The sequence below is a fragment of the Capricornis sumatraensis genome, chromosome 19 (genome assembly GCF_032405125.1).
Source record: "Capricornis sumatraensis isolate serow.1 chromosome 19, serow.2, whole genome shotgun sequence".
In the NCBI taxonomy this organism is placed as follows: domain Eukaryota; kingdom Metazoa; phylum Chordata; class Mammalia; order Artiodactyla; family Bovidae; genus Capricornis; species Capricornis sumatraensis.
Genome location: NC_091087.1, coordinates 48930325 through 48946655, shown reverse-complemented (window position 1 = coordinate 48946655; position 16331 = coordinate 48930325). Strand labels below are relative to the sequence as shown.

The 16331-nt window shown below is 34.4% G+C and overlaps 1 protein-coding gene across 1 annotated transcript in view; it reads left to right on the top strand.

The window, feature by feature from the left end:
* HECTD1 (HECT domain E3 ubiquitin protein ligase 1) overlaps nt 1-15036 on the top strand; it is a 71475-nt gene extending 56439 nt beyond the window's left edge. Inside the window, exons 28-42 of the mRNA XM_068991580.1 lie at nt 1340-1496; nt 4054-4276; nt 5365-5419; nt 5652-5834; nt 6228-6435; nt 6520-6605; nt 6758-6885; nt 8295-8496; nt 9866-10003; nt 10266-10873; nt 11602-11680; nt 11777-11870; nt 12550-12700; nt 13831-13975; nt 14089-15036. Coding sequence (XP_068847681.1) covers nt 1340-1496; nt 4054-4276; nt 5365-5419; nt 5652-5834; nt 6228-6435; nt 6520-6605; nt 6758-6885; nt 8295-8496; nt 9866-10003; nt 10266-10873; nt 11602-11680; nt 11777-11870; nt 12550-12700; nt 13831-13975; nt 14089-14226 — 2595 coding nt within the window. The 3' untranslated portion in view covers nt 14227-15036. The remainder of the gene's footprint in view (nt 1-1339; nt 1497-4053; nt 4277-5364; nt 5420-5651; nt 5835-6227; nt 6436-6519; nt 6606-6757; nt 6886-8294; nt 8497-9865; nt 10004-10265; nt 10874-11601; nt 11681-11776; nt 11871-12549; nt 12701-13830; nt 13976-14088) is intronic.
* Nucleotides 15037-16331: the final 1295 nt, after the last annotated feature.

The following is a 16331-nucleotide window of genomic DNA, read 5'->3' as shown; positions in this document are numbered from 1 at the left end:
GCTGATTCCTAAGATGTTGACGTTCACTCTTGCCATCTCCTGTTTGATCACTTCCAATTTGCCTTGATTCATGAACCTAACATTCCAGGTTCCTATGCAATATTCCTCTTTACAGCATGGTTAATAGCTATTTTCTAAGATTTGTAGTTTACACAATAGAGTAATAGAAGTATTAGCCTAATAGCTAACATTTATTTATCTTTAATTATGTGCTAGATACTGCTTATGTATATTAACTAATTCAGTGCTTTCAACAACCCTTTTAAGTTATTATTAGTCCCAGTTTTCAGATGAAATGATTACTAAAGATCACATGTAGAAGTTTTAGATCCCAGATAAAACTGGTTTCAGACCTATCAAATGTCAGTTTGATCTGCTGTAAAGGTTCATCTCAATTAAGTGTTATGAGGAGGCTAAATGTGTACATTTAAGTATTTACATAATTATTGTTTAAAAATTATTACATTAGACATTCATAATATTTATAATTCATTGAAGTTTTGTTGATAAAATTAATAAAAGCGAAGAAGAGGAGAAAAATGTTCCTTAAAAACCCTTTTATTATGGAATTTTTTAAACATGCTAGAAGTAGAAAGAAATATTGCAGTGAATCTCCAAGAAGTCATCATTTGACAAATCAACACTTTGTCGAACTTGTTTGAGCTATTTGCCCCAGAGTAATTTAAATCAGCTTCAAGCACTGTATGTGTTTTGTATGTAATTCAGTTTACACTTTTTTAAAAAGCGCATTTAAAAATAATTATATGTTCACAATGAGTTGCAGAGACTGAAAGTCTTGTGTGCCTTTTGTCCAGTTTCTTCCAGTGGTTACATCTTACATAATTACAGTATCAGAACCAGGAAGTTGACCTAGTGTGTGTGTATGGTTCTTTATCATTTTATCACATATGTAAATTTGTGCAACCACCAGTAAAGGTGCTTTTTTGTTTTTTAAGAAAATATTCATGTGTACTTTAAAAACGTGTTAAAAGGTCTAATTTACAAAAGCGTAAGCCTTTTTACAATTTCATTTGTCTTTTCCAATATTTTTGACAACTTTAAAGAAGAAGCTGTTAAACACAATTCATAAAACCACTGTTTATAAACATTTTCTCCAAAACCTACTTACTTTTGATAAATCATTAAGAAATGTGTATATATCTATATCTATACATGTTTGTGTTGGCTCATTTTGTGCTTAAGAAATATGGCTGAATAAGAATATAAAATACCTATAGAGAGAAGTACTCACCATATACCTTATTTTATAGATAGCATACCATTGTTGCAATTATGAAGAGTTTTATGTTTATCTGTACATGGAATTTTACCTCAATAGGAAGAGGAAGAGTACGAAACTAAGGGGGGCCGCCGGAGAACATGGGACGATGATTACGTGCTCAAGAGGCAGTTTTCAGCTTTGGTTCCTGCTTTTGATCCTAGACCTGGTCGAACTAATGTCCAGCAGACAACTGATCTAGAAATTCCACCCCCAGGTATAAGATCTTTTATCTTTTGTGAACAAAATACAGTATTTTATTTTTTCAGTTTTTATTGGAGTATAATTGCTTTTCAGTGTTGTGTTAGTTTCTGCTGTACAGCAAAGTGAATCAGCTACACACATACATATATCCTCTCTTTTTTTGGATTTCCTTCCCATTTGGAGCACCACATAGCATTGAATATATTTTATTTTTTATTGAAGTATAGTTGCTTTACAATGTTGTGTTATTTTCTGTTGTATAGGAAAGTGATTCAGTTATACATATATGTACTCTTTTTCATATTTTTTGCATTATGGCTAATTACAGGATATTGAATATAGTTCCCTGTGCTATGCAGTAGGCATTTGTTTATCTTATATATAGTAGTTTATATCTGCTAATCCCAGTCTCCTAATTTATCGCTCCCCCACTGCCTTTCCCATTTGATAACTAGAAGTTTTTCTGTATCTGTGAATCAGTTTTTGTTTCATAAATAAGTTCATTTGTATCGTATTTTAGGTTACACATTTAAGTGATACCATATGGTATTTGTCTTTCTCTGACTTATTTCACTTATTTGTCTCTAACATGCTTTACTTTACTAGTATGTTCATATCTAGGTTCATCCATGTTGCTGTAAATGGTGTTATTTCTTTTTGATAATAAATAAAAATATTAAGTATTTTATAAATAATTTAATAAATAATAATTGATGAGTGTTGATTAATAATTTTTATGTATGTCTAGTTCATTGTGTGTGTGTGTATACACACCACCTCTTCTTTATCCATTCATCTGTTAGACATTTAGGCTGCCTCCATGTCTTGACTTTTAAATTAGAGTATTTTGAAAATACACTGTTTTATAGTCATATTAATTTTAAAAGAAGGCCTCATTTAAAGGTAGATACTTTGTATTCTTTTTTCTACTAGATTAAATTGTTAAACATTACTCCCATTCAGCTTTTCTTTGGAAAGCTATATAGTGGTTTTAGTTATGGCCTCTGGAGTCAGTCAGCCTGAGTGGTAGCCCCATCTCTTACAACTCTGGTTTGGATGTGGTAGGCACACTAATGGCCCCATGCACTCCACTGCCCTCCCGCCTCCACCCTGAAAGCTGTGTAGGTCCTAACCCCTAGAGTCTATGAATATGTCACCTTAACATGAGAAAAGACTTTGGAGATGTGATTAAGAATCTTGAGATGGGGAAATTACCCTGATTTTCGGATGAGCCCAGTGTAATCACAAGTGTCCTCATAAGAGAGCGACAGGAGGGTCAAAGTCAGAAAGCTGCAATCACACTATTGAGGGGCCATGAGCCAAGGAAAATGGGAAGCTTCTGGATGCTAGAAAAAGCAAGGAAATGGATTCTTCCCTGGAGCCTCCAAAAGAAACAAAGTCTTGCCAGCCCATTTTAGATTTCTTACCTCTAGAATTATAAGATAATACATTTGTGTTCTTTTAAACCACTCAGTTTGTGGTCATTTGTTACAGCAGCAATAGGAAACTAATAAACTGGGCAAATCCCTACCCTGTGCAAGCCTGACTTTCCTCATCTCTTATATGGGGAAAATAGTAGTCCTTGTTTGACCATGTAGTTAAAAGGATTAAATGAGGTAAAATATAGAAAATGCCTAGCATGGTGCCTGATGTGTGTCTCAATAAATGTCAGCTATTGCAATCAATATATTATCCTTCCAGAAAACTTAAATGTTAGTGTGGAATGTACTTTTTACTTGATAGAAAGATTCTTAAGTTAAATGTGAAAGTACACTTTATAGTATAACATGTGGTATATGATGTAGTATAATGGTGAGAAAGAATATGAATAAAGATGTCTCAAATAGGAAAATCTATTCTAGGGAGTATGAATAGGTACAGATTTTCGACAGAGCTCTTTAGCAATGTATTTCATATTTTTACTGCTACAAATTATTATCATAGAAGTATTCCCTGTATGCACAGATGATTACAGAAGTATTTTTTAAAACTTGGAAATGACCTTCATTATGTTTTGAGAATGGAATTGTTTCAGTTAAAGTACAATGGAATGTCACGTGGTGAACAAAATAATACCTTATAACACTGTATCATGCTATGAGGAAAAGATTCCTGAGATTTAAAAAGAGAGTACATCACTAAATACTTATGAACCTAATTGTCTTTGTGTGTATGTACTTCATAGCACACTCATTCAGTATATATAAAAAGTTGACAGATCTTTAACTGAGTATGTGATTTTCTCTGGATGTAAGATATTAATAATTTTAGAGTTGTCTCATTTATAAAAAGAAAAATTTTCTGAAATACTCATAGTTGTCATGTATATCGTAATAAAAACAAGAGATTCATATCATATGCGTAAATTCTACTCTAGTACCCTTTAAGTAACATAGGTATATTCCTCTTATTTACAAAAAAAAATTGACACCAAGAGAATCTTAAGTAACTGATCTCTTTAAATTATTTATGTCAGAAGAGCTTAGATTTCATGTGACCTGTCTCCTGATGGCACAGTACTCTTTCTGGACTGCTTGTTTTAATGTTTTTCACATCTTCTGTATTTTTAGGAACTCCTCATTCAGAGCTTTTGGAAGAAGTTGAATGTACTCCATCACCTCGATTAGCCCTCACTTTAAAAGTAACAGGTCTTGGAACAACTCGTGAAGTTGAATTACCACTCACTAATTTCAGATCAACCATCTTTTACTATGTACAGAAACTGCTTCAGTTGTCATGTAATGGCAATGTGAAATCAGATAAACTTAGGCGTATCTGGGAGCCAACATACACGTAAGAAGTTTTAATTTAATATTTTAAGTAGATATTTTCATAGTATACAAGCCAAGTATTGTATTTTCTATTTTTTGTATTATAAGAACAGAAAAGATTAACTTCTCTCAGTTTATAGGAATAGATAAGAACATTTTTGACTCCTGATATATAAAGGTTAAAGCTTACAACTGGAAGGAGCTTTAGACTAATTCCTCATGTAATGATTGTTGAACTCTTTGACTGGGATTGTATATGAAATAGTAAATATTTTCTATATTTGTTTGGGGTCTCTTAGTTAAGCATACCTCTCTTTGTTCATTCATTTATCTGTTCAACAAATAATTGTCAGTGACCTTGGGCAAAATTTATATAACATTTTAGTACTTTGTTTTCTAATCTGTAAAGTGAGAGTAGTTGTGAGGAATCCGTAAATTAATATATATAAAGTGGATTCAATACTATCTGGGATGTAGAGGGTGCTCAGTAAGTATTACCTATCATAAGATTTATTATGTAGTAATATAAATTTATATAATTTAATATAACTGTTATAGTCATCCTGCATGACTTTATTTTTCTTAGTTTCTATATCTGATGTTCTGTTAACATCATTGATAATCTTATATAATGTTTAATAAAGTAATCTAGGTCTTTTTGAGACAACAGAAGGTCATCATGGCATACTCTTCCTTCAGTTTTAATTGGAATAATTAAAGCTGACAATTTGATCTCAACTGCCTTACATGAACATAAGGGCTCTTGGTCCTTATCCTTATCCATCTAGATACAAACACGTCTCATTTTTATAACAGTATGCGAAAGCTATAATATAAGGTGTAGCATATTCATTTCTTTAAAAGTTCCAGGTTTGATATATGTTTTCTTCTTAATAATGCTAAATTTATAAGCCACAATTTTTTCAGGAATATGATTTCTGCTACTTTGCCCAGTTTAACAGATTAATACTTTTTCTTAATAAATTCTCCGAGTTCAGTGTTTAAGCATATAGTGACCTCATCATATGTTTTTAAAGAATTGAAACCTTATTGGAAATAACACAGATCATTTGATTTATGAATTAACTTGAATAATATCTTCATGTTTAGAATTATGTACAGAGAAATGAAGGATTCTGACAAAGAAAAGGAAAATGGAAAAATGGTAAGTATTTTTAGGAAATGAATCTTTATTCTTGGCTACTTAGTAAAAGAAAAAGCAAAGCAAAGAAAAACTAACACTGTGTTTCAGTTGAACAGTTGAGGGAGAAATCAGCTACATGGGATTCTTCAGATTAGCTTAAATGCATGATCTTGAAGCCACCTTATGAAATGCATGTGAAATAGCATAGACTTTATAATCAGGAAAGGCCAACATTTGGTTTTTCCTATTGTAGGGTTGTTGGTCTATAGAGCATGTGGAACAGTACCTTGGCACTGATGAATTACCAAAGAATGACTTGATAACCTACCTGCAGAAGAATGCAGACGCCGCTTTCCTGCGCCACTGGAAATTAACTGGCACTAATAAAAGTATTAGAAAAAACAGAAATTGTTCTCAGCTCATAGCTGCATATAAGGTATATATTGGCATCAAGACACTGTTTTGATTGGGAATGGCTTTGCTTTGTTTGCAGCTTTTTAAGTATTCTTACAGAAGAGCAGTTCGTTGGGACATACTAAAAAATGAGGTTGAATTAACATTGTTAATATGCCAATGCTAAAATTTCAAATTTGGTTTGTGGCATTGGATCTAAATACATAGTTTTAACTGTGGCTTTCAGCAGTTATATTTTGAGAATTTTATTGGTTTAGAATACGTTAAGCCTTGACTTGGGTGATACTGTTTTTATTTTAAAAGAACGCAGGTTTTTTTTTTTTTTAAGAATTCGAGCTTTTTCCCATTAATACTAATAGGATGATATATTGTTTTTCTTGAAAATGATTAATGGCTGGTTTTCCTGTTTCTATAGGATTTTTGTGAGCATGGAACAAAGTCTGGGTTAAACCAGGGGGCCATTTCTACTCTTCAAAGTAGTGATATTCTTAATTTGACAAAAGAACAACCTCAGGCCAAAGCAGGCAATGGGCAGAATTCATGTGGTGTGGAAGACGTCCTTCAGCTCCTGCGTATTCTGTATATAGTTGCAAGTGACCCTTACTCAAGAATATCCCAGGAAGGTCTGTAAGAATCCTTGTTTCATTTCTGTGGCATTTAAACAAACAAGTCAGTTTATATTTTTATTAATTCTATTACTTTTACAGAAGGTGATGAGCAGCCTCAGTTTACTTTTCCACCAGATGAATTCACTAGCAAAAAAATCACAACAAAAATTTTGCAGCAAATTGAGGTAATAAAACCAGATAGTTGAACTCTTGAATCTGTTGGACTTTCAAAGTATTACCTCTCCTTCTTTTTCTTCCTTCCACCATTTCTCCTGTTAAGAATCGACTCCCTTTTGTCTTTGTTAATAATAGGACTTTGTTATTTGTTAATTTGCAGGAACCGTTGGCATTGGCAAGTGGAGCTCTGCCAGACTGGTGTGAACAGTTAACCAGCAAGTGTCCTTTTCTAATACCATTTGAAACTAGACAGCTTTATTTCACATGTACAGCATTTGGTGCATCAAGGTAGGAAGTGTGTCTTTTTATATTTTTGGAATAAATGTCTTTTTTAATGTATTATATAAACTTAAAATGTACTTATACTTTATATCAAGACTGATGCAGAGAATATATTGGTTTCTTGGAAAGAGTTGTCAGTATTTGGGAATTCCTTGATGGTCCAATGGTTTGGACTCCACACTTTCACTGCCAAGGGTGAAGGTTCAGTTCCTGGTAGGGGGAACTATGATCTTTCAAGCTGTGTGGCATGGCCAAGTTAAAAAAAAAAGAGTTGGCAACATTTAAACATTTTTTGGTTTCTGATTGTACCTAAGCACTCTTAGAACAGTGTGGATTTAAGTACTGTGTTTTCCATAAGCTAGCATTTATTGTACAGTATTTAAGTGGTTTACATAAATTTTTTGTTGCTGAAATTCCCAAGAATATAAAATTTAATGCTTGAAAATAGCTTTGACATAACATTAAAATATATCTTTTGGCCATTATTTTTCTCTTGCTACCAGATAACATACTATAAATTTTACTTTTTGTTTTTCTGTCTCCTTCATTAGATGAAATTTCATGAGGGCAGAAATTTCTGGCAGTTTTGTTCACTGCTCTCATTGTCTTGTATGTTGTACTGTATGTAATGTATGTATATTGTACTGTTCTCACTGTAGTTGCTGCATAAATATTTGTTGAATGATTGAATACCCAGAGTAATTTCAAAGTAGATGTAAAAAAGTTATAATTTTAATGGATCTGCCTGTTGCCTTGATAAGTTACATTTGTTGTAGCATTTTATATTCTTTACCAAGCATTTGTGCACATAACACTGTAGGCAGTAAAGAACACTGAATGCTAACCATTAGACCACCAGGGAACTCCCTGATTTTTATAAGTGAGGCAATTGATTCTCAAAGTATATAGCTGATTGGTCTCAGGGTACCCAAAAAGTTATAGCACATATGGTAGATCTTTCATCTTGTTTTTCTTAGTTCAGGAGTCTTTCTTTCATCCTAGATGGGTTAGCTCTGCATTGTTACAAAGGAAATGTTTCAAACTCACAATACTGTTTCAGTGGTGGATTCAGTTATTTAATAAAGACAGCTTAACCATTTTTATATTCTCTGATTTAGGAAATGTTTGTTTATGTTATTAGGCATTATGAGTTTGTCAATATTTTTATGTGTTGTGTGGGATTGGACCACAGACCTTTATTTTGATCTGCTAATTGCTAAAATAAAAAGGGAGAATACAGACTCAGTATTTTCTCAGTTTGTTTAAGGAAATTTAAAAAAAGATTAGTGTATTTGATCACCTGATAAAATACTATTTTAAAAACATTCTTAAATCTTTTGAATTTTGTTGCTTGTGTAGTAGTACAATCAACTGTTGCTGTAGGCTACAGCTACAGAGATGTTTTTCTATTTCAGAGCAATTGTGTGGCTACAAAACCGACGTGAGGCCACTGTGGAAAGAACAAGGACCACAAGTAGTGTGAGGCGAGATGATCCTGGAGAGTTCCGTGTTGGTCGTCTCAAGCATGAAAGAGTAAAAGTTCCACGTGGTGAATCACTGATGGAGTGGGCTGAGAATGTCATGCAAATACACGCAGATCGGAAATCAGTGCTTGAGGTACCGCTATATAAATTTCTTTTAGTGTGCAGGAATGACAACTAGAGAGTCAATCTCTCTTCTTCCACCGCATAAAAACTACATTAAGGAAAAAAAACTGCATTAGATACAAGTGTAGAGGGATTCCTCTGCCTTCTGGGCAAAGGCCTTCTCCTCTGGCAGGGCATCTTTCATGAGAGGATGTTAGCTCACCTCCTCAGGGTCAGGATCTCATGGCGTAATGAGCAGCAGAGAATATCTTCACTCATGAAGTGGGAGAGTGCTTGGTCCGTTTGAAGGACACCACTCATTTCTTAGCAAAGCCTGAACCAAGTAATTGTATTCCACAAAGGATTCTGATACTCCAAATTTTACCTTTATATTAATTAATGGTGTGCCACAAGATACCTGTTTTCTTTGGAGCACATGTGTTTTGTAGTATTGTTTAACTTAAATTGTGCTTGGTGTTGTATCCTGGGTTTTTATTTCTGTATTGAGAAATTTTATAGCAATTGGCAGTAGGAAATTCAGTATATTTACTGAAGAGATGTTATTGTGGGCATTGTTGATTATATTCCTTATATATGAGAGACAAAGAATTACCTCTCCTGTCACAGATGTCAGCCCCCTGATGTGTGATTTTTTGGATCACAGACTGTGGTAAATGAGATACATCTCTAGAAAATTAATACGCCTTATGGCTTTCACTTTAAAATTTCTGTGCCTGGGAATCCCCTGGCAGTCCAGTGGTTAGGGTGCCACACTTCCATTGCAGGGCACACCGGTTCAGTCGCCACGCGGATCAGTCAAAAAGAAGAAAGAAGAAGTTTCTGTGCCTTGATCTGTTCTTTTACCCATATATTCCTCTAATGTAGATAATTCTTTATTATTATTTTACCATGTACTGTATATTTTTATAAGCTGCCTCAGATTTCTAGAATACATGGACTATGTATAAAAATCCTTAAAGTGATTGCTAGAAGTCTGAAATAAGTGAAGGAGTTTAGGTTTTAGTGTCACATAGACAGACACACAAACACACAGATCTGTATACCATCATCTCCTCAAGCAAACGATATAACCTCTTTATCTAAAATTTGGTTTGCTTTGATGTGAAAAGGAGATGATAGTTTATTTTGTAGGTTTGTTGTGAGAAGTAAATTGATGTATGAACAGTGCTAACCACAGTGTTTGAATATGGAATAGTGTACAAATCAAGTTTCTCTTTAGAAAAACTAAAATGGAAACTGTTGTGTGGCTTATATTATACCACTGCTATTTAAAAAGACATGTATCACAGTAGGACTGGGTTTTGGCAAGAATGGGATCATTACAGAAATGATTTTTTTTAAAGCTTACTTTCCCTCATAATTTATTTGTTCATGTTTAGGTTGAATTTTTAGGAGAAGAAGGAACTGGTTTGGGGCCCACGTTAGAGTTCTATGCTCTGGTAGCAGCAGAATTCCAGAGAACTGACTTGGGAGCTTGGCTTTGTGATGACAACTTTCCAGATGATGAATCTCGTCATGTAAGATTTATTTCCTATTTCATGATTTGATTTGCGATTCAGCTTTTAGAAAGTTAAAAATTGGATATGCTTTCAGAACAGAAGTCAGGTTTTCTGACTCTGCTTTTATTATTGAATAATCTTGATATTATTAAAAGATAAAATTTAGTCAACAAAACATATTTAATAAAGTGTGTTTATAGATACTATATAGCACAGGTAAGATGTTTAATGTTTATGGGTCTCTTGATTTTATTTGCATTTCTCCTCCTAAAAATATCAGGTCGATCTTGGAGGTGGATTGAAACCTCCCGGATACTATGTGCAGAGATCCTGTGGACTGTTTACAGCTCCATTTCCACAAGACAGTGATGAGCTTGAAAGGATCACAAAACTCTTTCATTTCCTTGGAATTTTCTTGGCCAAATGCATTCAAGACAACAGACTTGTGGACTTACCTATTTCCAAACCTTTCTTTAAACTTATGTGTATGGGGGACATTAAAAGTAATATGAGCAAACTGATTTATGAGTCACGAGGTGACAGAGACCTACACTGCACTGAAAGTCAGTCTGAAGCCTCTACAGAAGAAGGGCATGACTCACTCTCAGTAGGAAGCTTTGAGGAGGATTCAAAATCAGAATTCATTTTAGATCCCCCCAAACCAAAACCGCCAGCTTGGTTTAATGGAATTTTAACTTGGGAAGACTTTGAACTAGTAAACCCACACAGAGCCAGATTTTTAAAAGAAATTAAAGACCTTGCCATCAAGAGGCGCCAGATTTTAAGCAACAAAGGTCTTTCTGAAGATGAGAAGAACACAAAATTACAAGAACTAGTGCTGAAGAATCCATCAGGTTCTGGGCCTCCACTTAGCATAGAGGATTTAGGGTAAGCTTTACATATATATATATTAATTCACTTATATATATACTTTTATATATGTGTATATACATACTTCAGCCTCATTGATGAGTAAGGTCTAAAGCTCTTGTTCCTTTGTCTTCAGTAATTTGCAATAAGCCTGGTCCCCAGTGGTTGCATTAACTAACTAGGATACTGCAGATTTTTCATAAAATTCTATTAATTTGTATCCACGTAATTATTATATCCTTGTTAAGTTTAACCGTGACTTTGGATTGATTGTAAGGCTTTGCTTTCCTTTTTTTCCTTCCTTCTTTTGATAATATTGAGAAGTTATGTTTAATATATTCAAGGTTTGATTTGAGGTGAGAATAACAACAGAGCATTAGTAACTTGCATAAAGCAACAGGTTCTGTTTTTGTAAAAAAGTCTTAGAAACATGTTGCTGCCATAATTCATTGCAGAAATCTTTAGTTCATTAATTTTGTGCCATAAGGAGGAAGTGAAACGTGGAAACATGAAAGGTGATGTTTCATGCGACCTCTGCAAAACCAGGTTTGGTAACAGTTGTCCAGATAGTTTTCCTGCACAGGGGTTTGCATTTTAAAAGGCCCCATATGTAACATCCATCTGGTAGAGTGATTTTGTTATTGTTGAGTGTAGGGAAGGGTTCATGGTTTTGGCAGCACTGTTTTAAAATTAAACACCAGTGTTAGTTGAACATTAATCTAATTCTTTTTTTTCTGCCCTCCCAGTTTAAATTTCCAGTTTTGCCCTTCCTCAAGAATATATGGTTTTACAGCTGTGGATCTCAAGCCAAGTGGTGAAGACGAGGTACAAATTTGCTTTTAAAATGTTTGCAAATTCAGAAAAATCCTCTTAAAATATTCCTAGATATTAACAATTACCGTGACAAATTTTCCTTTGCAGATGATAACAATGGATAATGCGGAAGAATATGTGGATTTGATGTTTGACTTTTGCATGCATACGGGTATTCAGAAACAGATGGAAGCCTTCAGAGGTAACTTCTAAGGGTCTTTAGCTTCATCCCTCTCCTTTTACTTTGAGACACGGAAGTTAAGGTACTGCTGTGCTCAAAAATTAGACTATGCTAGTGATCTCTAGATTTGTCATCTAGTGTTTGGTCTTCCCAATAGTTAGCTCCTACAGGGTACCCAGAACAGAGTGAAACATTTTCAAGCTGTAGCATACCCTAAGCTGCTCTTCCTCAGTAATGAGGGACCTACTTTGGCTTCTGTTTTTTCATTTGTAAGTGGATGTAAGGTTGCATACATGATCAGGATGAATTAAACTATATTAGAACCTAAAGTCTTAAGGTAAAGATTGAGGCAAAATACATTGAACTGTTTATCACTTACTAGTTTTAAAAATGAGAACTTTGCTTTGGCTGGCTTGCATGACATAAAGAATTGGTTGGGAAATTACCAGAATTTGGCTACTGACCATAGTGTCTGAATATTCTCTACATAAACATCTGTGATACTAAGCAAAGATTTCTGTACTTAAAACCCTAGCACAGTTTTTATTTCAAGCTACTTTAATTTTTATTTGCTTTTTCAAATATTTATATTTGTCTTCTGTCCATTTCGTTGAGTATTTTGATTTGAAATTGGTGATTTTGAAATTGTAACTTGGAAACTCAGTTGTGTTTTGTTTTTTTTGCTGTGTGTAAAATGTAGATGGATTTAATAAAGTTTTTCCAATGGAGAAATTAAGTTCCTTCAGCCATGAAGAGGTCCAAATGATTCTTTGTGGAAATCAGTCGCCATCCTGGGCAGCAGAGGATATTATTAATTATACTGAACCTAAGTTGGGTTATACACGTGACAGGTATGTGTTGGTTATTTTCTAAGATAGACAAATTGTTTATGTTTATCTTAGAATGGCAGGTTCTCTAAATGACTCAGTGAATTATATGCATAAAATGAAATAGCAATTAAGTCTCACCATTATCAAGATACATATTCATGGATAAGCCTGAGTTTATATAGAAAGTCACCTGAATCTTGGTTAATGTTAAGATTCCTTTACTCACTATATTTTAACTGTTCCTCATCTTAACAATTGGGTCATTTATGAACCGTTAGGCTTTATTGCTTTTATATAAACCTTTATTTTTAAATATTTTAAAACTTAAAGAAAAGTTGAAGAATAATTAAGAATTCTTATGTATTCTTTACCCAGAATCACCAGTACTTAATATTTTGCTGTACTTTTACATTATATTTCTCTACACACACACACACACACACACACACACACACAGTGCATATACCATCTGCCTTTACTCTGCAATGTATTAATGTACATTGTGAGATTTTCTCACATACCCATACTTGTTAGGAAATTCGTGATTCCATATTACTAGTTAATCCACGGTGTACATTCTGGCTCTGTTGATTATTCCAGTGATGTCTAATAGCACTCAATTCACTCCTGTTTGCCGCATATCAGGAAATTGTATTTAGTTGTGATTTATAAGTTTTCAAAGTAATGTAAATGAGAAAGTATTAAACTTAAGTAACATTCTATATATAGCTTTTTTAAAGTAAACTTTTTATTGAAGTATAACAGAGAAGTATACAAATTGCATGTAGAACCTGAAGAATTTTCACAGAATGGACACACCTGCATAATCGGTACCCAGAATGAGAAAAAACTCCAAAAATCTCTGTCCCCATTTACTATTCCTAGTCATTAAATCTCTATTTCCATTGAGCTTTTCTGATTTGCTGGCTTTGTTGCATATTTGATTCCTATATGCCTTTGTAAGACAGTCTTTGAAGGATATTTTTTAAGTAGTTTGCATCAGTTCATTTCATACTTACCCAAAAGTCTCTAGATATGTGGTTCTTTTGACATGTGGATATTCATTTTGGGGGGTTATTGCTGGCTTATAAAGTAGTGGTAGTATTTTTCATTTAAGTCAGATCACTCTAACTCTGTTTTTCTTCTTGTAGCCCTGGCTTCCTTCGGTTCGTGCGGGTTTTATGTGGTATGTCTTCAGACGAGAGGAAAGCATTTCTGCAGTTTACCACTGGTTGTTCAACTCTGCCCCCAGGGGGACTGGCTAACTTGCACCCCAGGCTCACAGTTGTACGCAAGGTACAAACTCTAGCTACTGGACAACGTAAACCAAATTTAGTTACCTAAGGGTTGAAAGAAATGCGTATCTTAAGTCATGGTCTTCTATTATTTTCCATTCTGTTTCTTTGTAGGTTGATGCTACTGATGCAAGCTACCCATCAGTGAACACATGTGTGCATTATCTAAAGTTGCCAGAATACTCTTCGGAGGAGATCATGAGAGAGCGTCTGCTAGCTGCTACAATGGAGAAAGGCTTTCATCTCAATTGAGCTTAGAAGTGCAATGGGAGACATCAGAGACTTAAAATTCTAGTGAAGCCTCTTGTGTTTGTTTGCAGAGAAGTATATGATCCTTCATGCTAATGACACTTGCCTTTTTTTCCACCATTAAGGCTTTAAGAACACGTGGAATAAGTTTGTTAGCTGCTAATGACAAAACAAATCCTTTAACTATCCAGCCAGCAAGTACATAGCACAGAACACTGTGTGTTGCTACAAGGGCTCATGTGACTGGAATAAGGTGGTTCTACTTGACTGTTCCAAAGAGCAGCTTCTCAGATCTTCAGTGTTCACTGGCAAATTTCTAACAGTGTATTTGTGTAAAGTTTGTCATTTCATACTTCATACACTACAGTTGCCATCACTGATCCCTGTTTTGCTGGCTTTTAAGCTACTTGGTCAGAAATCCTGCTTCCTTAAAACATAGAGAGTTAATGAGCATCTCAAGCTTTTTCTTTTCCTCTTTAATGATGCCTGCACTATCAGAGTATATCTAGTGTTCTCTCTTTTGTTTGGCATATAATCATGCACAACCTTTTTATTTCTTTGAGGTGGGAGTATATTTTTATTTCCTAAATGCCATACTATAAAGATCAAATTCTTAAGTGTGTTTGTGCAGTTCAAAAATAAGATATATTAAGGGGGGGAGGAAAAAAACACTGGTTTAGATGCAAGGCACACTTAAAGCAAGTTTTACTTTTGGTTGTATTTTCTTTGTATATTATAAACATTTATTTAACTTGTTGCAGTTTGAAGTAAAAAAAAAAAAATTTCCAAAATGTATGCTTAACAATAATCATTAAAATGTTTGCAGCGTACAAAACTGTGTCATGTGACTGTTTCACTGCACCCATCAGACTAAGAGCTTAAATACCTGTCATTCTGAATCACTGACATTTCATTTTTTGAAATTACTACAGGAAGAAATGTTTTTTCTATGTAAATACACTTTACTGAGGTTGGAAAACTAGCAGAAATACATAGCCACTTGCTTGTGATCCAACTCTTGCGTTCTATCTTAAAGTATTCTTCAGCTAAAAATAGCCATGTTTTTGTGTTAACTTTTTAAACACCAAACTGCTACTTACCATTTGTATCTTCAGTGATATGTAAGTCTCAGATCCAAGAATAATTTTTGAATGTTGTGTTGGTGTGAAAAGAAACCACTGGGATAATGCTGTTTCCTCCTTTTTAAAAGGGGGGCTCTATTTCCATTTTCCAAATTGTTTTGATTTATCATATCTATGCATTTAGGTAAAAGTAAAGTCACTAGGCCTGATTTAGCCAGATGGTTTTTATAGAAGTAAGAAGCATTTTTGGGAATCACCCACTATTTACCTGATTAAAAGGTACCTTTCCTTTCTATATTAGAGATTTCTCCCACTGCAGTCAATCATTTGAGTAGTGTTTCGATTCTCGGCATGAGAATATTGTGACTGTGTAATCAAAGGCAGCATTTAAATAATTCACCTTATTGTTAGCTTCACAGTTCTCTGTGAGAATAAAAGTTAATAAAGCATAATAGCAATATTTAAACATATGACCGAGGCTTTAATCCAAAAGCAGTAGTGGTGATTGTCTCAAAAAAGTCATGGGTGCATGACTAGAACTTTACATTAGCGGTAGAATTAACATCCAGTTTCTGTGTGTAGTATTGCCATTATTCAAGTCTCTAAAACATCTGTCAGTAACCAACTTTTATCAAGACTAAGTCTAGTAAGTACATGCGTGCTCAGTGGCCCAGTCATATCTTAACTCTGCAACCCCACGGACTGTAGCCCCCCAACCTCCCCCCGCACGCCTGCTCCTCTGTCCATGGGATTCTCCAGGCAAGAATACTGCAAATGGTTGCCATTTCCTGCTTTAGGGGACCTTCCCAACCCAGGAACTGAGCCCGTGTCTCCTGCGGCTTCTGCACTGGCAGGTGACTCTTTACCACTAGCCACCTAGGAAGCCCCTAGTCTAGCACGGGGGTCAGCAAACTCTGGCCTGCCATTTGCTTTTGTGTGGGCCATGAACTAAACATGGTTTTGAATTTCTTTAAGTAGTTGAAAAAACTCAAAAGACTAAAAATATGATGTGAAAATTTTATGAAA